Here is a 27,047-nt window from a genome sequence, read left to right as displayed (position 1 = left end):
AACAATTACCAAAACTTCTCTTTCATTGGCCAGAGCTGAGTTTGTATTGGCTGGTTTTGGATGTACAGTACATAAGAATACTTAACGTAGCTGTAATTTTCATAAGGTAATTCATTTGCTCGTGCTGTTCATCTTGACTATAGCTGCCAGCTTCTAAACATTGCAGCTGCAGCCTAAAGAGGAAGCAGAGGCAGCTCTTAACCAAGTACTGTTTAACGGCTGAGAGCCGAGGATCTGCCTCTGTAACTTCAGATGAAATACAGATACAGAGATAGCTGGCTACCCAAATCCCTATAGGAACCCAGCACACACGATGCTCCCACATTCAACGTTCAGGATGATAAATGTGAGATTAAACAAGCAGAATATTCCAACTCAAAACCATTAGTGTGAGTGCAATTCAAAACCAGGCAAGTAGGAAGAGCCCTCCCATACAAACCTAAGAATATCCATCAAAGTGTGTATCTACACTGTGTATCTTCCCTATAAACATATAGATACTTTGTATCTTATACTGTGTACTCTCATGTATGTTCTGCCACTGTGTAATCCCACAGAAGACCTGAAATCAGTGTATTGGTACAGATGGTACCTATAATAATCATAACAGCCAGAAGACCGCAGATTTCTTGGAGGAGTATCTTCAGAGAAAGGCTCAGAGCTCACACCAACTAAACACAACCAATGTCTCTGTGCAATGCAAGTGCTCTTTCACTGGGGTGTACAGCGCTCATAGCACTAAAAAACCCACCAGCAGATCTCACTGAAATGCAGACCAAGCATTTTATTTTACTTGGAACGTTAACTCGGGAAGATATCTCCATTCTAATTAGTTATGTGTGACTCTATGATAAAGATTCTCAGCCAGGAGCTTCAGCAAGAACGCTGCTGAGCACAGTGGGCATTTTAAAGGGCTGTTCTTGCACCACCAGAACATTAACTTCTGTCTGAGAGAGCAGCTGAACACCAACGAGACTCCACGTGGCTACTTGGAACGACTACACTTCAACAGTTACTTATGCAACCTTTACTACACACACTGAACTGGTGTTTGATACATACAGGCCAATATAAAGCACAGTAATGTAACATGGTATTAATAACGTAACTCATCTCTACAGCAAGCTGGTTACCATTAATTTGAACAGCAGAAGCCTAAACTTGCCCTTGCCTCCCCAAACTTTATCAAATAAGATGTCCTAGTCATTTGATAGAGTCATTTGGTAGATACATAACTCCCAAAACAAACTGAAATCTCTGCTGCTCCAATGGCTTTCAGAACCCCAAAAGTCCATTCAAGAACACTAAATAATTCACAACCTCACTCAAAAAGAGAAGTCCAGAATCAGTAACCTCAACACTGAAGAGCTGCAATAGCACAGAAAACGAAGGATGAAAAATACCCCATCATTCATTAACTGAGACCAAAAAAGAAAACAGCCTGAAAACCTCCAAAGAGGCTGAGAAGGGCCAGGTGCTGTGTGCTGTACTGCAGGGAGCCTCTAACACTGGCAGTCTGCGGTGAGGTGGCTCCTCTGATCACAAGAAGGGCATGCGATGAGAGTTGAAAAGCTTTGGAGTAAGTAACAGAACTTCTAAACATCACTGAGAAGTTGGTGAACACAAATGCATGGAGCTGCAAGAGCTAAACAAGCCTCAGAAAATGAAAACGACTTCAGGAGAAATAAGTTCTTCTTGTAATTTAGCTATTAATAAAGCCAGCATGATTCTCCCTGCTTGATTGGGAAGAAGGAAACAAACCACAAGTCTTCAATGCCCTTTAAGGCTTGTGCATACAACCCCAGTCTCACAAGGCACAGCGTGCCTAATGTCAACAACACAATCAGGCAGGTTCCAGGAGAGTGTTGGGGCAACTTAAAAGTTGGTTTGGAGTTTTTATTTAAAGATTATCACACAGTGACTCCTACATCTTAACTGCAAAGATGTTTTCACCTCTGCAAATCCTATCTACAGAATTACAACAAAGAACACAGCACAGCTTTCTGTACCAGCAGACAGACTGGTTTCCATTCATTCTCCTGTTCAGGAGTAGCAAGAACAAAAACTCTCTGCCGAGCAGCTAAACCCGATTGCTCTTCTAAAAGAGAGGTGGCAGCGTGCTCAAATGTCTTCTGACATCCAGGACCCAGTCACTGTTTGGCTGGTGACTACAGTGTCCTCTTGACCCACACCTCCCCTCGTGGGGCTGCAGCTCAAAGTGCTCCCATGTATTTTGGCAGGAGTCATTCATACCCTATTAACCACTTACAGGAATGGGAAATGGAGATGATTAAGCTACTGAGGTTCATGAAGCACGTTTTAGTGAATGTTTCCATTCTTCGTAATACACAAAGGGATTTACTTTTGTCAGATGCAGCTGGCACCAGTATTGTCTTTTTGCTTTATTTAAGCACAAACTCTTCCCAAGTTCACAGCTCTGTTCCGGGTAACAGTTTGGATTCCGAGATTTGAAAAGGCATCAAACAGGTTCTGAGAGCAGCTTCTCGACAGAGGTGGATATCCAAGAAAGAACACGGTAACACACCCCTGCTTTCGAAACAGTCCCTCACCAAGCATGCTCAGATGCAGGAAAACAAGTACAGTTAGTGCCTGCCTGCAATCCTTTGTCCTCACACTGGATGGAAGCAAAACAAATGCAGGAGGACTCCTTTTCTGAAGGGGAACGTTTTGTAGGAGCACTCATAGCTGTCAGCACTCACACGTGCTGCATTCACCAAGTTTAGCTACGTAACCCCATGAGTAATTCTTCCTATCACAAAAGGGGTTTAATTTCAAGAAATCCAAGGCGACCACTCAACACCGCGTCATTTCACAGTCAGGTGCAAGACCTCACATTGAAAACCCTGAAGGCAAAAGCTCTTTCTTGCTCAGGCACCTTCACTCACAGCCAGGTACCCAGACTGACAGGCCTACAAACACCCAGAGAGAAAAGGGGTGTAGGGGAGAACACACTCAGTGCTGCTTTTCTAAGGCTCTATAGTTGTCTCTATAGGACAGAGCGGGAATCAAAACTCCATGTCAAGTTTCAAGAAGAACTCGAGTGCTCTGCAAATGCTCTTAGAGACAATGTCATGCTTTTAAAGTCACTGAGTGTTAGAGCAGCTTCAGCCTTATTTCCTACTCATTTTAGTAACGAAATCTTTGATCTTCCACTCTGACACCCAGACTAAGCCTTACACAGGCATCAAAATAAACTAGATGCTCTTAATACACAATACAGACAGAAACTACTAAGGGGGGAAAAAACCACCCAGCACTCCGAATACTCAGTGCCAACACAGTCTTCTGCCCAAATTTACAAGCAGGTGACACTACGATACAATAATACTTCAAATAAATACCCAAAAACTAGCACAAGTTTTCCAAGTGCAGGCTGTGCACCCAGATTTCACGAGATCTCAAGTGCAGGACTAAAAATAAACGTTTCTTGACCAAATTAGCCCTCAGAAGCACTGCAAGTGCTGTACACTCATGCCAGTTTTTCCACCCTCAAGAACCTGCTCTGGGGTCTCAATCCCTGTCAGCTCCCTGGCTCTCTCCTGCTCACCCTCTATGACACTTATTCCACGCTATCTCTAAGCCCAACGTGGAGCAGCAACTCCATTCAGAGAGAATAATTAGCTGCAGCCTTGTCTGGAAGCTTTGGTCTTGCCAATCACTTGCAGCATCGAATCTATTTTCATTATACGCTGCCTAATTTGAGAATTTCCCCATGACAAACTTTGGAAATACCCCTTTAATGATGAAACAAAGGAAAAAAAGCAGTAAGGAAACACAGAAATTCTGCCACATAAGGACACCGGGGTAACACGACCTTTTAACTCTGTTCCATAAGGAACAAGATAGGATAAGGCCCATTAGGAGCAACATGAGCTTGGCTCTATATGCAATACACAGGGGCACAAACCGCTTTTACTTCCCATATAGAAACAAACAAACAGCACAAAAAGCCGCCACCAACTTCACAGTGGGAAAGCCTCCATCCGCACAGCAGTAACCAACACAGCACAGCACGACTCGCTGAGGGCGGGGTGCAGCGGGACGGGACGATGAGCTCACGGGGCCTTTCCTTTCTATCTTTAGTCTCCGGGTGTTGCGGAACGTCCGTCCCGTCCCAGCCCGACACCGGGCACGACACGCACCTGCGGGAACTCAGCGCATCCCCCGAGCCGCTCATCTCCCAACCCGCCCTTACCTTGAACACTTTACCGAAAGCCCCATCGCCCAGCTCTCCTATTATCTCCCAGAACTCCTCCGGGTTCAGGTCCCTCTTGACGTGTTCGTACTGTTTCTTCTTCTTCTCGCCGCCCAGCTTAAAGATCTTCCGAAAGTTAAAGAAAGACATCTTTCCTCCCGCCGCGGGGCCGGGCCTGCAGGCGGCGGTGGGGGGCGGCCGGCGGGGTCCCTCAGCGCGGTCCCTCAGCGCGCCTCTCCCGGCCGGGGCCGCCTGGAGCCGCGGGCGCTGCCTTCACCTTCACAGCCGCTCCGTGGGATGAGCCGAGCCCAACAGAGCCCAGCAGAGCCGAGGCGATGGGGGAGGGCCGCGCTAATGAGCGGCGACGGCCGGGCTCCCGGCACACATCGCGTCGGCAACAAGTGCCGGGCTGGGCGCTCGGCACGAAGCGTGAGAAGAGGCCGCCGAGAGAAGAGCGATCGAAGAAGAGGAGGATGAGCAGCAGGGCTGCCCCGCTGCCGCTCCGGCGCTTAGTAGAACCGAGAGGCCCACGGCGTCCGGGAGTGACGGCGAGGAAGAAGACAGCGATCCGATCCGATCCGATCCGATTTGATCCGCTCGGTGTCCGTCCCGCCCGGCCGCCCCTCCCGCCTCTCCCGGAGCGCAGCCCGGGCGGCGCCGTTTCCTGCGGGGCGGTGCCGGTCCCAGCTCCTCCCCCTCGTCCCGCAGCCGGATCATGCGCACCCCGCGCTCCCGGAACCTCCTCGCCCTGCCCGCCCCGCCACGGCTCCTCCGGCTCATGCGCAGACACCGCCCGGCCGTACCAACACCCCGTAACGGCGGGGAGAGGGGCGGGTTCGTCCCCTCCATGTGACGAGCCGCCAATAGCGGCGCAACCAGGAGTGCGGCGGGTAAGTTGGTGTCTGGCCATAAGATGGAGGAAGGGGCCGACTCTTCTTCCTTCTCGTCTCTCACGGTCCAGCATGTAGTGCTGGAGGAGGCTCTTCTCCTTTCTTCTTTGTATCTCGGTTACCAGCCTCACTCGCAGCTGTGGAATGGAGCGGGGCTCCTTGTTCTCTGAGGAGCCCCAGAGGGAGGGGCTGGTGGGATGGGGGCCTTTCCCCGTTATCTTTTCCTGCCTGCCTCCCCTATGAGGACAGGCTGAGGGAGTTGGGTTTGTTCAGCCTAGAGAAGAGAAGGTTGCGGGGTGACCTCATTGCAGCCTTTCAGTACCTGAAGGGAACTTACTCCCAGGAGGGGAGTAAACTCTTGGAAAGGGCTGACAATAGCAGGACACGGGGAAATGGTTTTAAGTTAAAAGAGGGAAGATTTAGGTTGGATGTTAGGGGGAAGTTCTTCACTAGGAGAGTGGTTAGGCCCTGGAACAGGCTGCCCAGTGAGGTTGTGGATGCCCCGTCCTTGGAGGTGTTGACCAGGTTGGACAGGGCCCTGGGCAACCTGATCTAGTAAGTGTGGATGTTTGGTGGCCCTGCCAGGCAGGGGGTTGGAACTACATGATCCTTGAGGTCCCTTCCAACCCGGGTCATTCTGTGTGATTCTCTCCTGCTTATGTTCCCTGCACACGGGGCAGCTGTGGCCCCCTTCGATGGGAGCCCCCCTGTCAACACGGCCAGCTCGTCCAGGTGGTTTTGCAGTCAAGGCAATGATTTGAGACTTAAGAGACTTAGTGATGAGACATACAGCGCCTAAGAATCATGTAACACCTTAACCTCCTCCGAACCCCAGTGCCTCTGGTTACCATTAATTTAAACAGCGCATTAAAAGCTTCTAAAGATCAGGCCTCAGGTGCTTCTCATTCCTCAGCCCATTTTATTAGCATGATAATAGTTTGCTATCTGAGGAAGGTAGTCTGTGTGTAATAACAATGGAGCACTGAGATACAGTTATGGGACTGTGGAAGCGTAGGCAGTGTCAATGAAAGAAGCATGGCTGAAAGGACTAGGAAAGGCTGGAACAAGGGCAGGTTTGAGGAAAGGAATTGTACAGGTAATTGTGCTAACAAATAAAGGTTGTTCAGGAGGAAATAAGAGCATAACAGTGGCCCAGTACTGAACTTTCAGTCATGTCTTTAGCACTGGCTTTGGTGTTTGAATGATGCTGGAGTAGAAGTGTTTTAAGAATATGCTGGTATTGTGAACAAATGGTGGTGCTGTATCTGTGATGCACAGGAAGGTGCTGTGCATTGTCCCCTCCACAGAACAAGGTGGCCATGAAGTGACTGCTTTGTGTCAAATGCCCTTGCTAACCTGATAGCAGCCCTGGTTTGGCGTAGCTATCAGCATTATTGGTGTTGTGCTTTGTGTGAAGCCATGGGAGGCCAGGTTGGATGGAGCCCTGGGCAACTTGATTAAACAGCTAGCAACCCTGCTTGCAACAGGGGCTGGAGCTTGAAGATCCTTGAGGTCCCTTCCAACCCAAGTCATTCTGTGATTCTATGGTGTTCAAGACCAGTCTGTCCACATGTGTAAAGCTAATGCCAAGAATTAACTGCAGTGCAGATGAGCTGTTTTCTTTTCACCTTGATGATGTGGCTGGCTTGCTGCCCGTATGAACTTCATTTAGAAGTTTCATGCAAATAGTTTGACTACAATAAGGAAGGAGGAAGTAACTGATAAGGTTTTTTCAGTGTTGCTGGAGCCAATTTAGCTCGTGGAATCTCTGTTTATAAAATGCAGTTTCCTTTTCCTCCCTCTGATAACTGTTTTCTTGGTACTCATTCAGGTGGGATGAGAGCTTTGATTTGGATGCTAAAAATAATAAATTTAATAGCATACGGGTTTTTTATTTTAAACTACTCTTGGATAAAAAGTGCTTTGGGGTGAATCCAGTGCATCTGGTTACTTGAAGTAATTGACAAGGACAGGGGGAAAAGGGGAATCTTAATGGCCATAGTATGAAATCCTGGTGTGGAGGCAGGATCAGCCTTTCTTTAGCTTTAGGGGCAGTGTCTCTGGGCAGCAGGAGGTTCACGTCTGTGTGATGTCAGGGTTTGTAATAGTAACAGGACGCGGATGCCAAACTAAGAAAAGCTCTTGAGCCGTATTTGAACAAACATCAAGTTTGCTCTCTTAAGAAGCTGGCAGTGAGGTGGCTGAAGGATCAGTCCTAACAACAAGTAAATGTTAGATGTGATGTTTTAGACTTTCCTAAGGATGGAGTCCATGAAGCACAGCTTTTAACTGGTATAACATAAAAAAATAAGGTGAAAGGCTGACACAACAAATGGACAATTAATCTGATGATAAAGTTTTGCTTTTAACTTCTTTTTTTTTCTGAGTATTTCAAGGTTTAAACATTAGAACTGCAAATGGGAATGAGCCACAGTTTATTTTCCCCTTCTCCTTGTGTTCTACAGCTACTACAGCTTGCCACTCAATCCTACAATAAGCTCTCCCAGGTGAAGGTTAAATGCTGGTAGCAAATCATTCCCGATTTGCATTGCCTTCCTGCTATGGAGGAGGCTGGATATGAAACCTGCTTGCTTTTTTCCCCCCTGTTTTGCTTTCTCTCCTCTTTTCTCCTGGTAGCAGTAGTTTTTAATAGCCATAACTGTTTCCAGATGGCAGGGATAAAAAGGTAAAAGTGAATTATAAGTACATTAGAATTTCTCCTTCAGGAATTTAATACAATATGTTTTGAAAATTCGGCTCTCCCTTAAAATGTCAGAGTGGGCTGATGTTGAATAACTGTGTTAGCTGTGCATCAAACCAAGGGGCTTAAAAATAGCTGTAACTCTTTGCTGCAATCCTTCTTAAGATTTAGAAGTCTCCTACCTACTTTCTGCTGCTAAATGTCACCATCCTTTCCTCTTAACAGCAAATGTAAGCAATAAAGTCGTTTGTAGCCCCCCCTTAAGTTCTACCTCTGTCTTGTATGAACTACTTTTGTTCCTTTTCCTTGGAAATCCATACTTGTTTCAGGAATCTAATTAGAAATGTGTTCTTCACAGCATAAGCTGCCCTTTAACTGCAGTCCTACATCCTGTTCTCAGTTCTTTCAAAATATTTAATGGTGTATTTTTATCCTGTCTTGAGCTCATGTCCACCCACACTTTCACTGATCTCTGATCTTCCTTCTGATGTTTGAGTTCACTGAACTGCTCAGAGGTCACAGGTGATTTGTTTGTGGCTTAATCCCAGACGTGCTTCTTGTTTTGGATGTTCTGCTCTGTCTGCCACCCTTGGCACTCAGTGCATCTCTTCTGTTTTATTTTCTTGATGTATGTGCCCTTTTTGTTGCTACTTTCCAATCGCACGGAGGTGTTTTCCTGTAGACTGTGTCTTCTACTCTCTTCTGTTCCTGGTTATAGTGATGTCTCTTATGTAAGATACTCGTTTCAATTGTAAGCTCTTTGGTGTTAAGTTCTAGATCTTCCTATGTAATGCTTGACATTCCTTTCTAACCTCCTTTTTTTTTTTTTTGTATTGATTTTTTTGCCAAGATCTCATCTGTCCAGCGTCTGTCTCTGAAGTCATTCCCAAAGTCTGCTTTGCTTCCTGCTGAATCTGCTGCCTGTCCCTTGGAGTTGGGGATTTCATGGAATGAAGTTCTGATGCTTCACCTGGTACTGCCTGTAGTTTTATTAACTGTATGATGACAATTAGCTTATGGAAATGTTCTGGTGACTTATCCATACCTGATTTTTCTCTCATTTCATTGATCATTTACCTTTCCTACTGTACCTGATTCCCATGTCCTAATCTAATTAGTGATGGCCAAGTATAGAGGAACCATCATTAGTATAATTAGTTAATAACCCGTGTTTATGTGTAGGTAAGGAAGTAAGTACAAAAGATAACTGTGTCCAGTTTGGGGCCCCTCACAGCAGGAAAGACATTGAGGCCCTGGAGTGTGTTCAGAGGAGGGCTACAAAGCTGGTGAGGGGTCTGGAGCACAGGCCTTATGAGGAGCGGCTGAGAGAGCTGGGATTGTTCAGTCTGGAGAAGAGGAGGCTCAGGGGAGACGTTATTGCTCTCTATGACTACCTGAAGGGAGGTTGTAGTGAACTGGGGGTCAGCATCTTCTCTCGTGTAACTGGTGATAGGACTAGGGGGAACAGCTTCAAACTGCACCAGGGGAGGTTCAGGCTGGACATTAGGAAACACTACTTCTCTGAAAGAGTGGTCAGGCAGTGGAATGGGCTGCACAGGGAGGTGGTGAAGTCACTGACCCTGGAGGTGTTCAAGAAGTGTTTGGATGCTGTGTTGAAGGACGTGGTTTAGTGAGACCTATTGGTGATGGGTGGATGGTTGGACTGGATGATCTTGTAGGTCTTCTCCAACCTTGTTAATTCTGTACTAAAATATTCTTCACTGCAGAGAAATACTTCTTTTAAAGTACAGTTATTATTCTAAATTTGTTTCCATGTTGGTGACTATAATGACCTCACAGAACCACACAAATGAGTCTATCTGAAGCATTGATTTAAAGATATATATATATATATATGCTGTTAAACTACTGCTGCCACTACACTCTTAGCTGCATTGGTGTCTTTCTAAGCATTTTAATCACTGCTATTTGACAGTTGTAGATGAGAACAAGGCAAAGTATTTAAAACTTGCAGAGCCTGGTTGGTCTGATGGCTGTTAGAAGCTTTGGTTAAGTCACATGAAAGCATGCATTACAAATGCTTCACCGTGTTTGCCTTTCCTCCAGATGGTAATGAGCCCTTCGCCTCTTGCATGGCAGTCACGAGCTGATTTGTTCTTTTTTGCTTGTGGCTTTCAAATTTGCATTGGTTCACATAGCAGCTAGGATTAGAAATTTATTAAGGGATAAAGATAGCTTTGCATCTCAGTCACTACTGGCACGAAAATGTCTGAACAAGAAATCCACACGTATTGCTGCTTTTCTTTCTGCAAATCCTGAGTTTTGTCCTCTGTTTCCCAGGAGTCGCTTTCCAGAGCAGACATTGTGTTCTTTCGTGATCCTGATCACCTCTGGAATCTTAGGATGGAATGACTTGTTCTGTAATAGGAGTTATTGTATTTTTTTTTTTAATTGATATTATGGCCAGCCTGCAAATCCAGCCCTGGTTACATGGTAAGCAAAGGCAGGATGTTTCTTTTTGCCTTCTTCTTATATTATTAAAAATACACCTCACTGAAAGGAGGGAGTGTTTTGCAAAATCTGACCCAAATAAAGGACTGAAAGGCACTGTCTGTTCAGTAGCATCCTGGGGAGACATTGCCATGTGGTAATATTGGAAACTTGTAAGTACTTGTCTGTTACCAACAAGATGTCAGATCGTTGTGCCTGTGGACAGAGTCAGCACCAACGTCAGGCATCAACTTAAAGAAGTGCATTTATCTTTACTGAAGTTTAAAGCAATGGAATAATAAGTGAAACAGTACAGCAAGACTAATATGGAACAAAGCAATGCAGCAAACTGTTACTACATGAGGACCATGATAGTGATTAAGGAAGGTGCATCAGCAACTGCCCTCATACTTTGCCATCATCCAGATCTGCAGTCACTGGGGTGCCCTGTTTGCAGTGTGGATTTGGGGAGCCTTCCTCAGCCATTGGGAGGTCCTGTGCAGTGCATCTGCTCAACTGTGAGGTCTCCAGCTTCACTGCAAGAGGGTCCAGCTTCCATATTGTTGAATAAACCAGTTCAAGTGATTATTAGGTGGGAACATCTCCTTTCATTCTCCCTTTGGATTCCACCTCCAGCCTGGCCAAGGCTTGAGGGGGATCCAAGGAAGTTTGTGTACAAATAGGCCTTGACACTGTGCTTTTAAACAGGGAAAGGTTAATACACTCTCATAACACTTTATCTAAGCTACTTCTCTTGCTAATGAGATGTTTTGTCCAAGATACATACTTTGCTAATGATCGGATGCTGATGGTGGATAACATGGGGTTGTGATACTCACTGAGGGTTCAGCTTGGTGTGAAGCCTGCTGCTCAGGCCTTAGATCTGCAGTGATATCAGCTGCTCAAAGCTTGACTTGGAAGTGATTTTACTGAGGAAATAGTATAGCTTTACACTGAGAAATGATGTCATTTTTATGTTGCATTCATGTTTAAAGCATTTTCTTCTTGTATTAGGTTCTGGTCCTTAAGCAAGATTTCTACTAACTCCTGTGTCATTCTGATTTTTTTGAAGCAAAAAAAAAACCAACCTCACTAAGTTGAAGAATAGAATTTGGCTTTTTGTAGCAATTCTGCTCCATACTTCGGTTGAGTATGCTGTAGCTGTAATGTGTGGATTGTTAAGGCATACAGCAGCTATTGTATGTTTCATAATAGCATACATGAACTTTGGACACTGGGACCTGATTAGGAGAAAATGGAGTGTTGTGATGTTTTATCTCAAGTGCCCCAGAACCTTTTTTTAATATATATTTTTTAATATGGTAAAATGGATCTTTAATCTCCCATCTGCAGAACTGTGTTTTATGATACACCACACCACATCTGTGTATTAAACCATACAATCCCATTACATGAGTTTGAACTGAATTTCTTGTAGCAGAGACCCGTAAAATTAACAACAGAAAAAAGAATTTCTATGGCTTCTGGCTCAGCTGCAATATAATGTTTTGGATGCTGTGTGCAGGAGTGACTGGCTTTCAGAAGCATGAGTGGCATCTATTGAAATGCAATTAAGGAAATGCTTTAATCTGTTTATAAGAGGATGTTTTGCTTGTGTTTTTTTCCACATGCCAAGGGGTCAGAAATAGTAATAAGTGCATCGTCGAGTAGCTGTGACAGTGATTCACGCAGGGAATGTGAGCAGTTTCAGATGCAGGAGTCAATGAGGCATTTTCTTTCAAGCTGTGTTAATGGTTTGTTGCCTTTCTACTGGGTTCAGATCTTATTAAAGGTGGGCAAAAATAGTTCCTAGCAGAGTTGTTTGGCCTTCTTTGAATATAGAGAGGAAAGCTGTTAAGAATATGTTCCTATTGCAGAGCAGGTGTTCCAGTCTGGGTTTGTTCTGCACAGGGCTGATGTTCTGTATCAATTCAGTGATGGTGTTTAGAAAGCTCTCACAGGGAGCATTTGTACAATGTTATTTCAAACCATCGTTTGAGTTCTAGAAATTTATAACCCAAAATTTGATAGAGGGCAAAGTCTCTGGGTTTTTAATAGCTCCTGATGGGATTCAGCAGCTGGAGCTAAGGGATGGTGAGCTGGGTTTTCTTAGTGGGGAAGGAACCACTCTTCATATCATTCCGAGTTCAGTGAACACAATTTAAGAGATTATGCAGAGTAATTTGTTGTTAAGTTATCAATAATTATGCACCGTTGGCATTTCTGACTGCATCTCTGTCTAATTTGAGCATCCAGAGAACAAGAGGAAATCTATTTGATTTCTTTATCTTGGTTTCGTAGGTCAGAGCAGCCTGGTCCTGAATAGGAAAACCTGTCCTTGATTTCAAGTATGGAAGTTCTGAAAGAAATTCAGGCTATAGTGCTGGGAATTGCAGCATTTTAAGATAGAAAACCACCCTTTTGATACTTTTCCTAGATGGTAGCTGGGAGGGCAAGTGACTTGTTCAGGGAGCATTAAAAAAGTATTAACGAAAACTTGGTTCTTACATGGGTTAATAGTTTGAACTTCCCACAGTAAGAAAACGCAGGAAGCATTACGAGTCATTACTGGGTGGAGAAAAGTTGCCTGCAAGACAATAAAAAGATACAAAAATACTGTAGCCAATTTAGAAATAAAGTCAGCATCCATCTAGTTTTATTATTGCTTGTAAGCAGAATAGCAGACATCCGTCTTCCAAAAGAGCTCCAAAAGAGTAATCTCACTGCGTAGTTTTGCTCACAGGTTGTACCACGGTCCTGTTTGTACCTGAGACTTTAGCATTCTTTTGGCTTAATTTCTTTTGTGTGTCCCAATAGCCGTGTTATTTGGAGACCATGGTTCAAGCACAGCTTTGTGTTATTCTGATATAGTTAAATGTCCATTTGTGTAGTACAGAAGAATTTAAAGTGCTTTCAGAACTTTAAATAGATGTGCCATAACCGAGTGCTTTGTTGGGTACTGGAAATGTTTGGAAAACATTTGAACACGTTGTGCAACTCAACCGAAGCCCAAGTTAATAATGTTGAAGTCTTTGGTTGTAGTAGAATGCTCTGTGTGAAGAATATTCACGTCAATTCTGATCCTAATGCAGTGGCTGTTTGAATTTACACCTGATACATAAACTGATATGGACTGTCTGTAGGCTTTTTTTTGACATTCACTTGCTGTGAGACTTGGGAATTCTTTTCTATCAAAGCTTCTATGCTTTATTTTCAGCCATATAACAGTATTCATACTAAAAACACCCCACATTTTTTTTTGTTTTTTTTTTACTTGACACCAGCAGCTGAGAATTGTCTTTCCCAGTGAAAGAATGTCTTTTCAGCAGCTCAGCTCGTTCTAGCAGCACCAAGGGAGATTAAGAGCTTTCAGAGAGAATTAATCGCCTTCATAGACTTCCTCTTGCCCTCACTCCAGACAGGTTAGAGAATTAGGTGAGGAGGGTGCTTCAGCATGATTATCTCATAGCTTTAAAATACAAATAGCAAGTGAGGCTTACGACTATCAGTAGCGACCACTACTGCTGTATTTGTTTCAAGATTACAGCTGTCTGTGAGCAGCAGGAGGTAGTTTGTTTGCAAGGACTGGAAGCGCTCTGCCTGCTTTTTTTGAGTGATTTAGTTTGGTGGCAGTGCATTGTTTTTGTATTGAGAATATACTTTAATTGTGTATTTTCTTTAGAAGTCTGTGGGGGAGCTTCAGTTTTAGAATCTTTATTTGATATTATCTGCAACGAAAGTTTTTACTTTCAAGCTTACTTGAATCTGGCTGTATAATACAGTGTTGGTTTTCTTTGCTTGTTTTTAATTTAAAATGTTGTATGCGGCTTTGGATAATGCAAACCATTTTTAACTGCATTGTGCTGGAAGTGCCTCTGCTGTTCATGAAGAATTGAATAATACTCTTTTGTCCCGTAGGGTGTTGAGTCAAGCACAGACGAGTTCAATTCAGATGACTGAGGTGGTTACGAAACCCAGCTGTCCTGCTCTCCACAATTTGCTTTCTCTGTGGCAGTGATGGCTGACCCATGAAGCAATCCACTCACAGCCAGTTTGTAGCCTGTCCTAGTCAAGTAACAGCTCATCTCTGACTAAGGAAAGTTCCTTCAAGAGCTTTGTTTCTTAATCACATCTGGAAAAGACTCCGTAAGATGAATTAAAATAGACATTTCTCTTGTGGTTCCTGTTTCACTGGGATTGGAAGAAGAGCAATTCTGTTATTTGTTTTGAACAAGGTACATAGTGAACACAGGATTTGGAGCCAAGACATTCATTGGCCCCTACTGGTTCTTTTGAACTAATAGTTTGGGCGGTTTAATTGGGAGCTATTCTGACAAGCCGAGGCCATCCTCCCAGCTGGGTCACTTGGGAGGGAATGGTTTGAAATGGTGGCAACTGATGGAAGACTGCCAGCTTTCCATGGTTTCTCTCCCCCTTTTAGGATAACACCTTGCTGAGTGCATAAGAAGTCTGAGGATTACAGTCTTGTTTGAGTTCTCACTGCAGTCAGGAAAGCTAACATTGATAGAAGGAAGTCAAGGAAATGCCTTTATTTGGATAGAGCGCTGCCTAAAGTAGTATCAAATTCAGACCATTTTTGTTTATTTGTACTTAGGTAACTGCCATATCAACTTTGTTTTTGCCTTTGGAATAGAACTCTTTCCCAGAGGAGTATTTCAGATAGTAAGATTTAATTCCACTGTCTTTTGTTTTACTGTGGTTTTTATTCCCCTTCTTCAGAGATGTTTTACAGTGGCAAAAGGGATATTTCACCCTACTAAGGCTGATGCCTCTCTTGCCTTTTGCACTGCTAGCAGCACTGAATTCCTTGTACCACTACAATTGTAAAGTCATTCCATGACATTTAAAACGAAACATAGAATGACGTGTTTTTCTATGACGCTGCATTGTTTGTATTGATAAACGCTGTCATGATGCTTTGGCAGAAGTCATTTTAATCCTTAAACATTTGTACATCTCCTGTCTGTTTGGAATTGTTTATTGTGAGCTGCTCATAGCCACAATGCCTGCGATTCACCCCTTGGATCTCCATTGTACAAAGTCACTGTTATCTTCCTTGGTGATAGCGTATCACCAACAGTACCAGTGCGGAGCTGAGAGCTCTCCTAACATAATGGCAAGTCTCACTTTTGCCAGGATGAGTCACTAGTTAATTAACCCCTGGGATGGAGAGTCTTCCTGTGCCAATTCAGGAACAGCTTACAGGAAGATCCCATTCTATGGCAAAATAGAAATTGGTTCAGTATTTTTGTCAGCGTTTTAAGCACTGTATTTACTAATACTATAAATCTGCATGAAACATGTTTATAACCAAACACAAAAATAGATACATTGGATAGAGTTGGTTGACATGTCTTTGTTGCAGGAGAAAAGAACTGCTAACACCGTGGGCTGGGTTTAAGTGCTCAGTACAGAGTTATGTGGCTTCCACCCTAGTAGGGATTTGTAGTGAATGTGTTGGAGGCAAACAACCCAGGTAATAGCAAAGGTGGACCACTGGGCAGGGAAGGAAGTGAGTGGACTTGGCTTTGGGGTGTGGCGGTGATTGGGGGGGGGCTGCCAGAACCAAGAAAGGGCAAGGGAAGGCTGCTCTGTGGGATGATCCTCGTGTGCTTGCCAGCCAGAGTGGCTGGAATGCAGTTTCTCTCTCCCAGCCTCTAGTGGATGGACTGTCTTACCTTGGGACTTCGTAGGATTTATTCTGTGGCCTTAAAAACAGATGAAGAAACAAGAAGTTGTGCTTTTATAACACTAGAGAAGAGCCTTACTTTTTCTCAAGGAATCTGAAGGTCTGTAAGGTAGAACTTTAGATGTGTAAAGCAGCTCGAAGCAGGCAGAGTGTGGTACATGAAGGGTGTGAGCTTCTTTGGAGAAGAGCTGTCATGAGGTGTGTGAGTTAGGGGGAAAATGCAGAATTTCAGCTTCAATTCCCAGTAGTTTCTGAAATTGAGAGAAAGAGCTTTTGCTGCAGAAACGAATGCTGCTTTGTATAAAGGATCATGATACCCAACATGAACTGTGTGTGTACCATGGGATACATGTCAGAGAGAAGTGCTACTCAGAGTGAATTGTTGGACAACTATAGCAACAAAAGGACAGAATTTTATTGTAATATGTCCTGTTTGGGAATGGGAAACTGAATAGAAGTGCTTCTCCTTATTCCCATGTATTGCACATTAATTCTGATATGTGTTTATTGTTTGGTATGTGATCTCTTTCTATGAGCCATGAGCATTTATTGGACTAATCTTTTGAGTTTGCTATTTCTATACTGTATACTGGGTATAAGGCAGGCATCAGTGTACATGGGGCTATAAGAGAAAAGAGGGACTGGAAAGACTAAATGTGTTGTAGAACACATTAAAATAGAGGTTCAAGCTGTATGGTTGCTTGGAAAAGTTCATGGTCTAAATTTTCTATAGATTGTTTAGGAAGAAGCTGGAGAACTGCCATATGGAGTGATACCAGCCTTGCATTAATAAGATCATGCAGTCAATAGCTTAGTTAAGAAATGTCTTCTGATGAATGACTGCAATACAGCAGGAGGACAAGTGTGTTTCTTGGGGAGATTTGAGCCAGAAAAGGAGAGTGAGAAGTTTTTTTTTAATAGACTTTGCATATGTAAAAGGGGTGGGTTGGGAAAACCTTCCTGTGTGGGGGGAAGATACGTAAAGGCAGGTGCCAACAAAAATCCTCAGTTTCCTACTAAAAAGTGAAGTGCCAGGTGGAACTCAGGGGTTTGAATACATCCACTGTCTCACAAGTTGAATGACCAGTCTAGGGAAGGTCAAAATATCACTAATCTTTAATAAAAAATGGAGATAAGCATCATTGTCATCTGCACAGAACAGCTTCTCTTCACCTGTGTAGACAATAACTACATTTTTTTTTCTTGCATTCCCAGGTTTCGAATGCAGTCTGAGTCCAAGAAGTATGAAGAAGAGACACCTTCCCTGCTCTGGGGGTTAGATCCTGTATTTTCTGCTTTTGCAAGACTCTATATTAAAGATATAAAAGAAATGAGAGAATCTAAACAAGTGCCAGGTATGTTCTTATATGCACTGATTATGAAACACAGAGAATTTTATTTGATTTGTGTTTTGCTTTTCATTGAGAGATTGCAGATCCCAGTACAGTTATTTTTCAGTACCTTGAAACTACGTGGCAGTAGTACCTTTAGTAGTCCTAAGAAAAACAGATTGTATACCTTGCTTGAAGAAATACAGGTGAAAAAATAAAATGTTAGTTCTGTATATACACACACACACACACACACACACAAGCTAGCTTACATTAAGGTGGGGTACTTGCACTATGTGGTAGTGCTTGTTGTACTCTGACAGTTCTAAAAACGCTGGTCCTTTCTGGCCATATCTGTTATATCTTGCCACTCTGCTCACAATACTTGAGGAGGGTTTTATGCCTCTTCTTTTCATTATAACATAATATCAATTAGTTGATGCGATATTAATGTACTGTAAAAAATGGATATAGGTTTCGTTTGCTTAATTTCTAGTTATGAAGGATAGGACATCTTAAATGTATTTGAAAGACTTGTTTGTGAATTCTGGCACCTGGGCGTCTTGTACCACGCCTTTTATTTCTTAACCATTACTGGCAGTTGTGTGCTTTACAGTCTGGTTCTGCTGATCTTCAGCCAGTATCCCCCCATGCATGTACATTGTGTAGAGCACTGTGGCTCTGACCTTTTAGTTTCTGTTTTCACTATAAAGAATCTAAACAGGCTGCAGTGTGATCTCTTCTGTGGAGGTGTTTGTTACTTCAAACTGGAATGTGTCAAGGTACAGAAGAAGTTGGGGAGGAATCCCAAGAAACTTAGAATTGATGGTGACAAGCAGGAAACCCCAAGCAGAGCGTGTTTTCCATTTGGTTTGCTGGGGCTGTTTTTTTGTTTATTTTTTCTCCACAGGGGAAAAAGTGCATCTGATTGGCCCTTTGAATAAGTTCTGTCCTGTAGGTTTTATGATTCTCATTTATTTCTTTACCAACAAGGATAACAACAGTACTACTCATGTAGAAGTGAAGGATGGGTGGTTTTCTTCAGTTTTAAAACCACTCTTATGTTCATCAGGACTTCACAGACTGTTTTTTTTCTCAAATCTTTTTCAGGAATGGGGCTACATTCTATTGTTGATACTTGGACCAGAGCTAGCAGTGCCTCAAGGCTTCCCAAAACTGCAGTCTTATTGTAGTACTGGTATAACAAGTGCATCCGATAAAGGTTCTTCCTTTAGTCAGAGATGTTTTAATTGTTATTGAATGAATGAAATACAAAACAATTCATGCATGCACATATACAAAAATACTAAGAAGAATTAAATCTGTGAACATCAGTAAATGTGCTTCAAGAGAACATGACTGGCCTCTGAAGGCACAATCCTGTATGCTCTTCTGTTCACCTCTACATAGCTTAAGTTTTTCCTTCTCCCTTCCCTTTCTTTTACTTGTGTGAGTTGTTTTCTGCCTCATAACTATTTCAGTTTTTATTTATTTATTTAAGATAGTCCTAAGGAAGTGGTATCTGTCATATCAAGATATCAGTCTTGAAAATTGGTGCATGTGAGCTTTCTTCACTTCCTGTGTGTCTGGCATCCTGCACAACTAAGCTTGTTTGCAATCCCGTGTCATTTTCTAACCAAACTTAAAAGAATAAAATGAAATTTCATAGAGAAACATCTTTAGTCTTGTTCAGTGTCCTGTTGCTGTGTGTGTACCACAGAAGATGTCCGTTAGTATATCTCACCCATTGGCTCAATGGAAACTTCTTCTAAATAAAGAAAGTGTATCTTTTGGGGAAGGAGGAAGGTAGATGTTCGCTGCCAATGTTCCCTGAATTTAATGGGTTTGTTGAAGACCAGCTGGAGCTGTTTACTAATGAATCAGTCATTAAGTAAGGGTAATTAAGAATGAATGAGTGCAAAAGAGAGTCATACCTAGGAGGAAAAAAAAGAAAGGCGGGCTAAATGTTAGCAGATATTGAAAGGGTACTTTTCCTAAATTATGGAGCAGCCTCCCCAGGAAAAAGGTGGGATCCCATTCACCGGGACTGTTTATATCCTGACTGTACAAATTGCCAGGAATTTACTGTATGGAACAATTTTGCAGTGGCTCTGAGGAAATGAACTGAATGACCTAATAAGTTTTTTCTTTCCATTTTTAAGCATTAGGATTTGATGCAACAATGGCTAATCACTTAAAAGAACACAGAGGAAAGCAGTAAACATGTCCAATTACTCTCCTGCTAGAAATGGTGACATGAAGGCTGGAAAACCACCCAGATAAACACAGCAGTTGTGTTGACTTAGAGGCCTTGAAATGAGAGTGGGTGTCAAACTCAATTGTAACACTTAATCACACCATGGAAGTGTGTGCAGAGCTATCAGGCAGTACAGCATTGTGACAGCTTATCAACAAGCAAGGGAAGCTGCAAATAACACAAGGAGGTAATAAGAATTAAAGTGATGGCAAACACCTCGTTACTCGGTGATGGTAACGATAGGACCAGAACTTGCCTTCTCTGTAACCATTGTCCCCCTAAAGTGTGGCTGTGGTTTCCTGCTGTGGTAACAGCATGTTAATACATGTGTTATTTACTAAGTTACTGGGGCTAGATTGAATGCATCTATACATGGCTTCAAATGTGTGCTGTGTTCTTATTGCTACTGATGTGAACATAGTTAAACAGATAATTTGGGAGGAGAAAAGCTCCCTCTTTACACCTTCAAGTCATCCAGTTCAATAGCTTCTGATTGATAATGTAAATATAGTGTCATCTTTCATATGAATTCAGGTAATTTCTCAGAGTAAGGGTGGAGTACTGTGTAAGCTTATAGGGATATAGAGAACCAGTTCTATCTGGTCACTGTCATTTGCCAAAACTCAGCTTACTAACTGTGAAATGATTATAATAACATGTTGCTTGTTCGCACATGAAGAGGTGGGTGCCTCTGCCCCATAGATTTGCCCTGAAAGTGACCCAGACCTTCTGATGTGTCTGTTTTGTAAGATTTAATGAATGTTTATATACGCTGGGAGCACCTTCATTGAGAGATTCTCCAGCAGTGTTTATTTGTGTCCTGATAGATGGAATGAGAAAAGTAGACAAACCTGCTAAACATTCTTTATACTACACCTGACCAGTGACTGCATGGTTTTAAGATGACTGCAGTAGATGCATCCCTGAAATACTGCAGTGGATTTGTGTCAGCAAAAACTCCTGTTCGTGTCCTGCTTGGCTGATCACCTTTGACTATTTCTGAAACTGTTGTTTTTGTTTCGTATGTGAGGAAAAATAATTCCAGGCCTACTGAGGGCTGCTGGTGTGTGGGACAAGTTATTTTGGGATTTCACATTGGGTTTTTCTTTTTAATACGGAATGCTTTTGTGATTCCCTTGCTGCAGAGTTTCTTTTACCCTTTGTAAGATTTGTCACAGTGCTTTGAGATGAATATTCCTTTTCAAGATGCTTGAGTTATGCAGTTATTGAATGTCCCAGATAGCATCGTATTTCAGTAAAACAACACTATTCCCAAACTGAAGAAAACACATGGACTGAAAATCAGACCAGGATCTAACTAGAGCTTGTTTCCTGGTTATTCTCCTGCTAGTGGACTGTGAAGCTTCAGTATCTGTTTACATCAGGGTTTGTTAAAAACATTTATCACACTCTTGAAAGAAATCACTCCATGTGGCAACCTCAGTATTGTGGAAGTCCCCTGGGCTCTGACTCCTCACCATTTCCTGAACTTACTTTTGTATTATTCTTTTCCAAGTCATCTTTATAGATGTGCAAAAATAGCTTTGAAGGGATGTTTTTAGAACATGTTATTTCAGAAACTGTAGCTCGGGATACCAGCCATGGTGACTGCACAGTGTGCTCTGCAGTGTGAGAGTGTTGTTTAACCCCCACCCACCTCCATGCCCTACCCCACGCCATGGCTCCTGTTCTAGAAATAAAAGACAGAACTGTGTTAGTTTTCCTTTTGGAGGCAATGCCTTAATCAGGAACAGCTGTGCTGTGAGAAGCTCTAAGTGCTTCCATTGTATTCACTTATTTATTCTGAAGACTGCTGAAGTTGTAAAAACAAAAAACAAACAAACAAAAAAGCCCCAAAAAACAACCAAAGATAAAACCTCCTAAAGCCCACAGTAAACACTTCTGCCAATCCAAACATAGAAGAAAGCAAGAGACTACAATAGCACAAGTTTTGTGTCCTATGTGGAGCTGATCCTTTCTTCTTGTGTTCCCAGCACATGTTGATTGAGGGGATTTTTCATGTAAGCAAGCATTAATTAGCTTTAAGGCACATTAAGTGTGCAAGGAAGTCACATTTGTCAGTCAAACCTATCTAGAGCAGGATGCTGAAGAAAAAGTAGTTATTCTTATCAAGGGTGTTGTGTGTCTAGGTGTATTCTTCTATAATGGACATCCAGTGAGACAGGTGGATGTTGTCGGGATGGTGGTTCAGACAAAAGAGCGAGAGGCTTTTCACAGTTATGGAGGTAAGAAAAGTTTCCATCTTTGTTTTTGCATTTATCAGCCTTCTAGTCTTAGTTACTGTTAGGAATTAAAAGTTGCCTTATTTGATTGTTCTTGAAACAAATCTCCTTCTTTGTTGTTGTTGTTGTTATATGATGTATACGCCCAGCTCAGAATTACTGAGCAAGCTACTGTTTCTCTTCACTTTTACAATAGAGGAAATAAATGGCTCGAGCTGAGTAACTGATTTGGGGTCATCTGCAAGGACATAAGTTTTATTATTGCCTTGCCACTGTACTCCGCTGTTTTTCTTTCACATATATGCTGTTTCTCTGGTCACTTATGAATGGTTTTAATGATTTCTGTAAGTGAGAAGTCACATCTTCCTTTTTTGAGCTTTAGAAACCCCTTCTGACTCTGTGTGTTTTATTGTGTGTTAGAGCCAGGTTTTAGTGTCTGTCAGGCTTGTTTATACTTAGGTGCCAAAGTGTCTTAGCAAATCCAGCCCAACCATTGCAGTACACACCAAACCTCACCACCACCAACTCAGAGTCAGCTCCTCGCTCTTGCTTTTCCCTGTTACATTCAGACTGTTTCATTAACTTGGAACCATCTGGTTGTCTGCTGAAAAAGCAAACTGGAGCACTGGCAGCAAGTTTCAGGAGGTGGGGGAGGGTCATCTCACAGTAGGAAGGGGAGCCAAATGCATAGATCATTACTCTGCAGGCATTTGAAGAACCTGTGTCTGGTGTCTCTACCACCACAAATTTCCGACTGATAGAGCAAGTTATAGAGTGTCACTTTGTACCCAGTTCTTCCGCTTTTAAGATGGAGGCAGCAGTAATTCCCCCACTGAGAGCAGTGCTGAGAAGATAGAGTTGACAGCTTAGAACCAGGTTCCAGCTTCCATAACACCTGCAGTTGCACCACAGCACTGCATGGTAGCACTGTCTGTCAGTGCACTAAACTTAGCCTGAGCAGAGTGTAGCTACTTAAAGCTGAGTCTGCTCTGCCTAAGTGTCCCTGCAAGTTTATTAAATTGGATATCTGCTGTGTTTTTCTTCCCTTCTGTTTTCTGTATATTACTACCCTGCAATTACACCAAATAACAAGTCTATGTATTTTAAAACATAAGTTGCTCAGTCAGTTGAAGCAGAACACACTGAACAAGTGCCTAAGTTAAGAAATGATGATGGAATGAAGTGTTGAAATAAATTGAACGTCGGCAATTATTCTGTTATTGCACTAGTGTACAAATGGAGACAGAATCACAATGACCCAGGCAAAAGCAATTTAATGGGTAATTCTTTCCCATGTTAGCCTCAGTGTTACATAAAGCTTGTTGGAAATGTTTGATTGGAACAGAAAATGGAAGAGTAGAAATAAAAAGAAACCAGAAACAAAAAGAACTTAGTGTTAGATCAGCCAACCTTTAAGTACAGCTCTCAGCCTGCCTTCCTGCTGTCCTTTCACATCTAACTCTGCTCTTTGTTCCAGCAGTTCCTGGTTTGAATTCTCAGGCTACCTGCCAGGGTGCCTCTACCCAGCCGGCCCTCTCTTTCAGGCAGGCTGGTTCCAGAAGCACAGGATTGTAACTTCTTAGACAGTTTCCTGCTTGTAACTTCTTGCATCTCTCAGTTCGGCAGACTCTGGTTAGTGAGTCACAGAGCAGGTGTTGCTTCAATTGGAGCACTGTTTCAGTATTTGTTCACTTTCCATCTGCTTAAAAGTGACTTACAAAGCAATTGCCCCTTTGTAGTTTTTCTGTGATAGAGAACTGAAATGCCTTTGTGTCGCTGCCACCATCTCTCCCACTTGTTTCCTGTCTACTTCAGAACATATACCTCTTGTTCTAAGAGAGTCTTAGGTGTTCTCTTTGCTTCAAATCCATACAGCCAGAGCTGGTGGCAAAGTAATTATTAGAAGAGAGTGAATTAACTCTTTCCTGGCTAATAATAACTTTATATGCCAAGTAAAACAGCAGATAAATTTTGTTGTTTTGATTTGTTTCTTAATTGCTCTTATGATCAGTTAGGAAAAGAATATCTAATTAAAGCCTAGCTTTCAACAAGCTTCTGTTTTTAGCTAATGCACCTTTCTGACCTTTTCTTTCCTTTTTAAGAGAACCAAACAATACCAGATGTGGCTTTTCTTACTCTGAGTCCATACTGAAGGGCTGAACACTTGCATTAATAACAAACAAAAATCTTGCTGGAGTCTCAGTGGACTCACATAAGCCCTACATAAAACAAGTGCTTCTTGTCATGAAGAAATCAACACAGTTACTAATTTACCAGGAAACTTTGAGTGGACTCTAACAGTTAACATAAGTGTCAAGGTGGGTGAGGTAGCCAGTGTAAGAGTTAACAATAAAATGAAATGCAAGGAGGTGAGGAAGGACAACGCAGGGAGTCCAGGAAGTTTTTATAAGCTCGTAGATGCTCTGAGTGCATTTAAAATAGATTAACATTCTCCTGTCTAATTAGAATACAATTGCAATAGTTTTCATTCACCTGCGGTTCAGGAGTTATTTTTGCTCAAAGGTTTATTTCTGAGCTTTATTTCAGGGCCTGGCTCTGCAACCCAAGTTCAGCTTTGTGGTCAAAAATAGGTCGGTCTCTCTAGAACTCAATTTAACAGTCACGTTGATGAGGAATGGTCTGGCTTCCTAATCCTTCAGTCATGTTTGTTTGGCTTCTAAGCTATTCTTAGGAAGCATGTCTGTTGGACTCTGAAGGAACGTCTACATAGTGCAGTAAAATAATGGTGAAATGTTGTTTTCCCTGTTTCTTATTGTCACTGCTGGCTTGCATCAGTGGATTGATATGGTGTGTGATGGCTCTTCCTCCTACCAAAATAGTTGCATTTCATCTGTACCAAAGAGTGGAAACCCTGTTAATTGGATCGTTGTCTACACTAGTGCTGAACTAAATCTGTTGAAATTGCTTATAGGCGCAGGAGCTCAGAAGGGGGATAGCAATGAAACAGCCATACTTTTAGTGATGGAATTTGGGATTGCCTGCACCTTATAAATGTTGTTCACTATTAAGAATGTGTCTGTGCCGAGTAGTTCAGCACACCTACTGGGAAACAGGAAGACAAGGCAATGGCTTGAGATCGGACCCTCAAATAGGGAGATTGTTTCAAAACATATGAGACAATGCACAGGCATTTTGCTTTGATGCTACAGTTCCCAGAGGAAGCGACTGCAGGTACCAATCAGTACCTTCCTGGTAAACACTGCTGGTACTTTTGTAGTACCTGGTTTGAAGGGTGTTTTGTTTTGTTTTTTTATAGTATCTGGTTTGAGGAGCAGCAGAAAATTGTGGATTCTTATTTATGAAGAGCGGAAGGTCAGTGTTGGAGGCAGTTATGCCCAGGGAGAAGCGTGCTTGGAGTTTCAGCTGGACTGAAAATGTGATCCTTGCCATGTTTTGACAGACACCTGGTACCTTCTTATTTAGAGGATGTTTGCTGGGCAAGCTGCCCATAGAAAGTCTCTTGATCTGTAGAACAATTGATTCTCCTCCTGATAGCTTTATAGTTTTCTGTTCCTTTTTTTTCTCTTTTCCTTTTCTGGTGTCTTGAACAATACAGTGCCTAGGGCAGGAATCAGAACTTCTTTTGCTTAGGTACTAGTAAGACAGGAAAATCCAGATAGCTGCCATGCTCAGGAGAGGGTAGGTATTAAGCTTTTTAATACGGAAGTGGCTTGCATGCCACTAGTGGAACCTTAAATTAGGAATCCTTGGCCTAGGGCAGATCCATAGGCATGTCCTCTGTCCTTTCTGGATATGTAGCTGCCTTTCTAAGCTCTTAAATAGGAAATACCAGCGGACTTTGCTTGCAATATTAGAGTAAAAAGTGGTGTAGCTGGAGATAAAACTCTTAATTTGTTATGTTACTCTACCTCCCTCCTCACTCCCCACTAGCCCTGATGTGTCATTCTCTGATTTTGGTATTAATGTTTCTGTGCATTGTGCTTCATTTCTAATTGTAATTTGTTTAGCTTCAACTTTCAGCACCGGTTTATCTTCTGACTTTATCAATTAAATTAGAAACCTCCAGTACCCAATATATGCAGTGAATCATTGTCATTTGTCACTATTTGATTTTCTTTATTTTAGTTTTTGAGGAACCAGCTGCTGTTTTGCTTGCCGTGCATGTAGTCATGTTGTCTAGCACTGATCTATTCTGCAAACAAGTTTGGAGACTGTTTCAAAACTGAAAACAGGAGATGAGCCCCCACTTTCTGTCCCCCTGGTTAGAACGAGAGATGCAGGGAGATGATTGCTAAGAGTATCTGCGTATTTTCATTTCTTGGAACATCACTACCTGCTTTCTTATTCCCTGTAGTTCTTATATTTATTTCTTTATGTTTACAGTGGATGATAGTACTGGGGTTATAAACTGTATCTGCTGGAAAAATCCCATGGTAGCAGAAAGGTCTTTCTCAGGTAACTTATTAAGCAATTCCTCTTTGTTGCTGTACTTTTTGTTTGTATCTTAAATTATTTAGTAAATGATCTCACTTGCATATCCTACAGCCTGGACCATCTTGGGAGCTTCATATTACTTTTTGTGTTGTTGCCAGTGACGGTGCCAATAATAACAGCATTATGGCTTGTTGTGCTTTTTCCTTATTAGCATAATGTGTTTCAATTCCATGCTGTGAAATTTCAGAGAATCCTCTTCTTACAGTTTACAAAGCCAGTCAGTTGACCACCAACTTGATCTGCGTTTTCCACCCTTGAGATAAAATGGTTTCAGAATTCCTCGTTTGCATTCATGTTTTCCTTCTGTTTAAGTGTATGCTGTCAGTGATGAACTCAAAAGTAGATTTAAAAGGGATTGAAGATAATCAAACCCATTGAAATAAATGCCATTAGTGTAATCTTCCAGTACTATATATGCATAGAAAAGGCAATGGAAAGCTCGATGTAGGAGTTAACAAGTGTTGATATCTGTGGAACAAGTACATGTATACACACAGATAATTCATACTAACTTACACTTCACATTTTCCAAATAAGGAACAGGGACTCACAGAATACTTTTTTTTTTCTGTGAGGAACATAAATTTATGGCAGGAATTGCATGAAATAGTGGTTGACACAGAGTGAGGACTCCAAATGTTATTATTTCCACATGTACAATAGTGCTGACTGGATGAGTGTTATTTTATTAATGAGAATTAATTTGTGTCAGGTATAGAAAACAGCTCCCAAGAGGCACAGGAAATTTTCTTCCACGTTGGTAATGATGATC

At 42.3% G+C, this 27,047-nt stretch overlaps 2 protein-coding genes across 31 annotated transcripts in view; one reads left to right on the top strand and one right to left on the bottom strand.

Annotated features, from left to right (window-relative positions):
- SLK (STE20 like kinase) overlaps nt 1-4,940 on the bottom strand; it is a 43,688-nt gene extending 38,748 nt beyond the window's left edge. For all 4 annotated transcript variants that reach the window (XM_015867035.3, XM_015867037.3, XM_015867036.3 and 1 more), the window contains exon 1: nt 4,217-4,940. In XM_015867035.3, coding sequence (XP_015722521.2) covers nt 4,217-4,366 — 150 coding nt within the window. In that variant the 5' untranslated portion in view covers nt 4,367-4,940. The remainder of the gene's footprint in view (nt 1-4,216) is intronic.
- Nucleotides 4,552-27,047, top strand: part of STN1 (STN1 subunit of CST complex) — a 45,946-nt gene continuing 23,450 nt past the window's right edge. For 5 of the 27 annotated variants that reach the window (XR_014948919.1, XM_085555264.1, XM_085555263.1 and 2 more), the window contains exons 1-5: nt 5,057-5,106; nt 8,658-8,780; nt 17,184-17,323; nt 21,707-21,802; nt 26,165-26,236. Coding sequence is in view for 23 of the 27 variants with exons in the window: in XM_085555264.1 (XP_085411390.1) it covers nt 17,191-17,323; nt 21,707-21,802; nt 26,165-26,236 (301 nt within the window). In the remaining 4 variants the exon portion in view is untranslated. Of the gene's footprint in view, nt 5,107-8,657; nt 8,781-10,108; nt 10,262-10,366; nt 10,851-14,176; nt 14,494-17,183; nt 17,324-18,409; nt 18,976-19,461; nt 19,744-21,706; nt 21,803-25,076; nt 25,228-26,164; nt 26,237-27,047 lie in introns of those variants that run through there. The other 22 variants (XM_085555265.1, XM_015867046.3, XM_085555272.1 and 19 more) reach the window with 18 other exon arrangements.

Source organism: Coturnix japonica, chromosome 8 (assembly GCF_054131305.1).
Source record: "Coturnix japonica strain WE chromosome 8, WE-NBRP24, whole genome shotgun sequence".
Lineage (NCBI taxonomy): Eukaryota > Metazoa > Chordata > Aves > Galliformes > Phasianidae > Coturnix > Coturnix japonica.
This window is presented reverse-complemented; position numbering and strand designations above follow the sequence as displayed.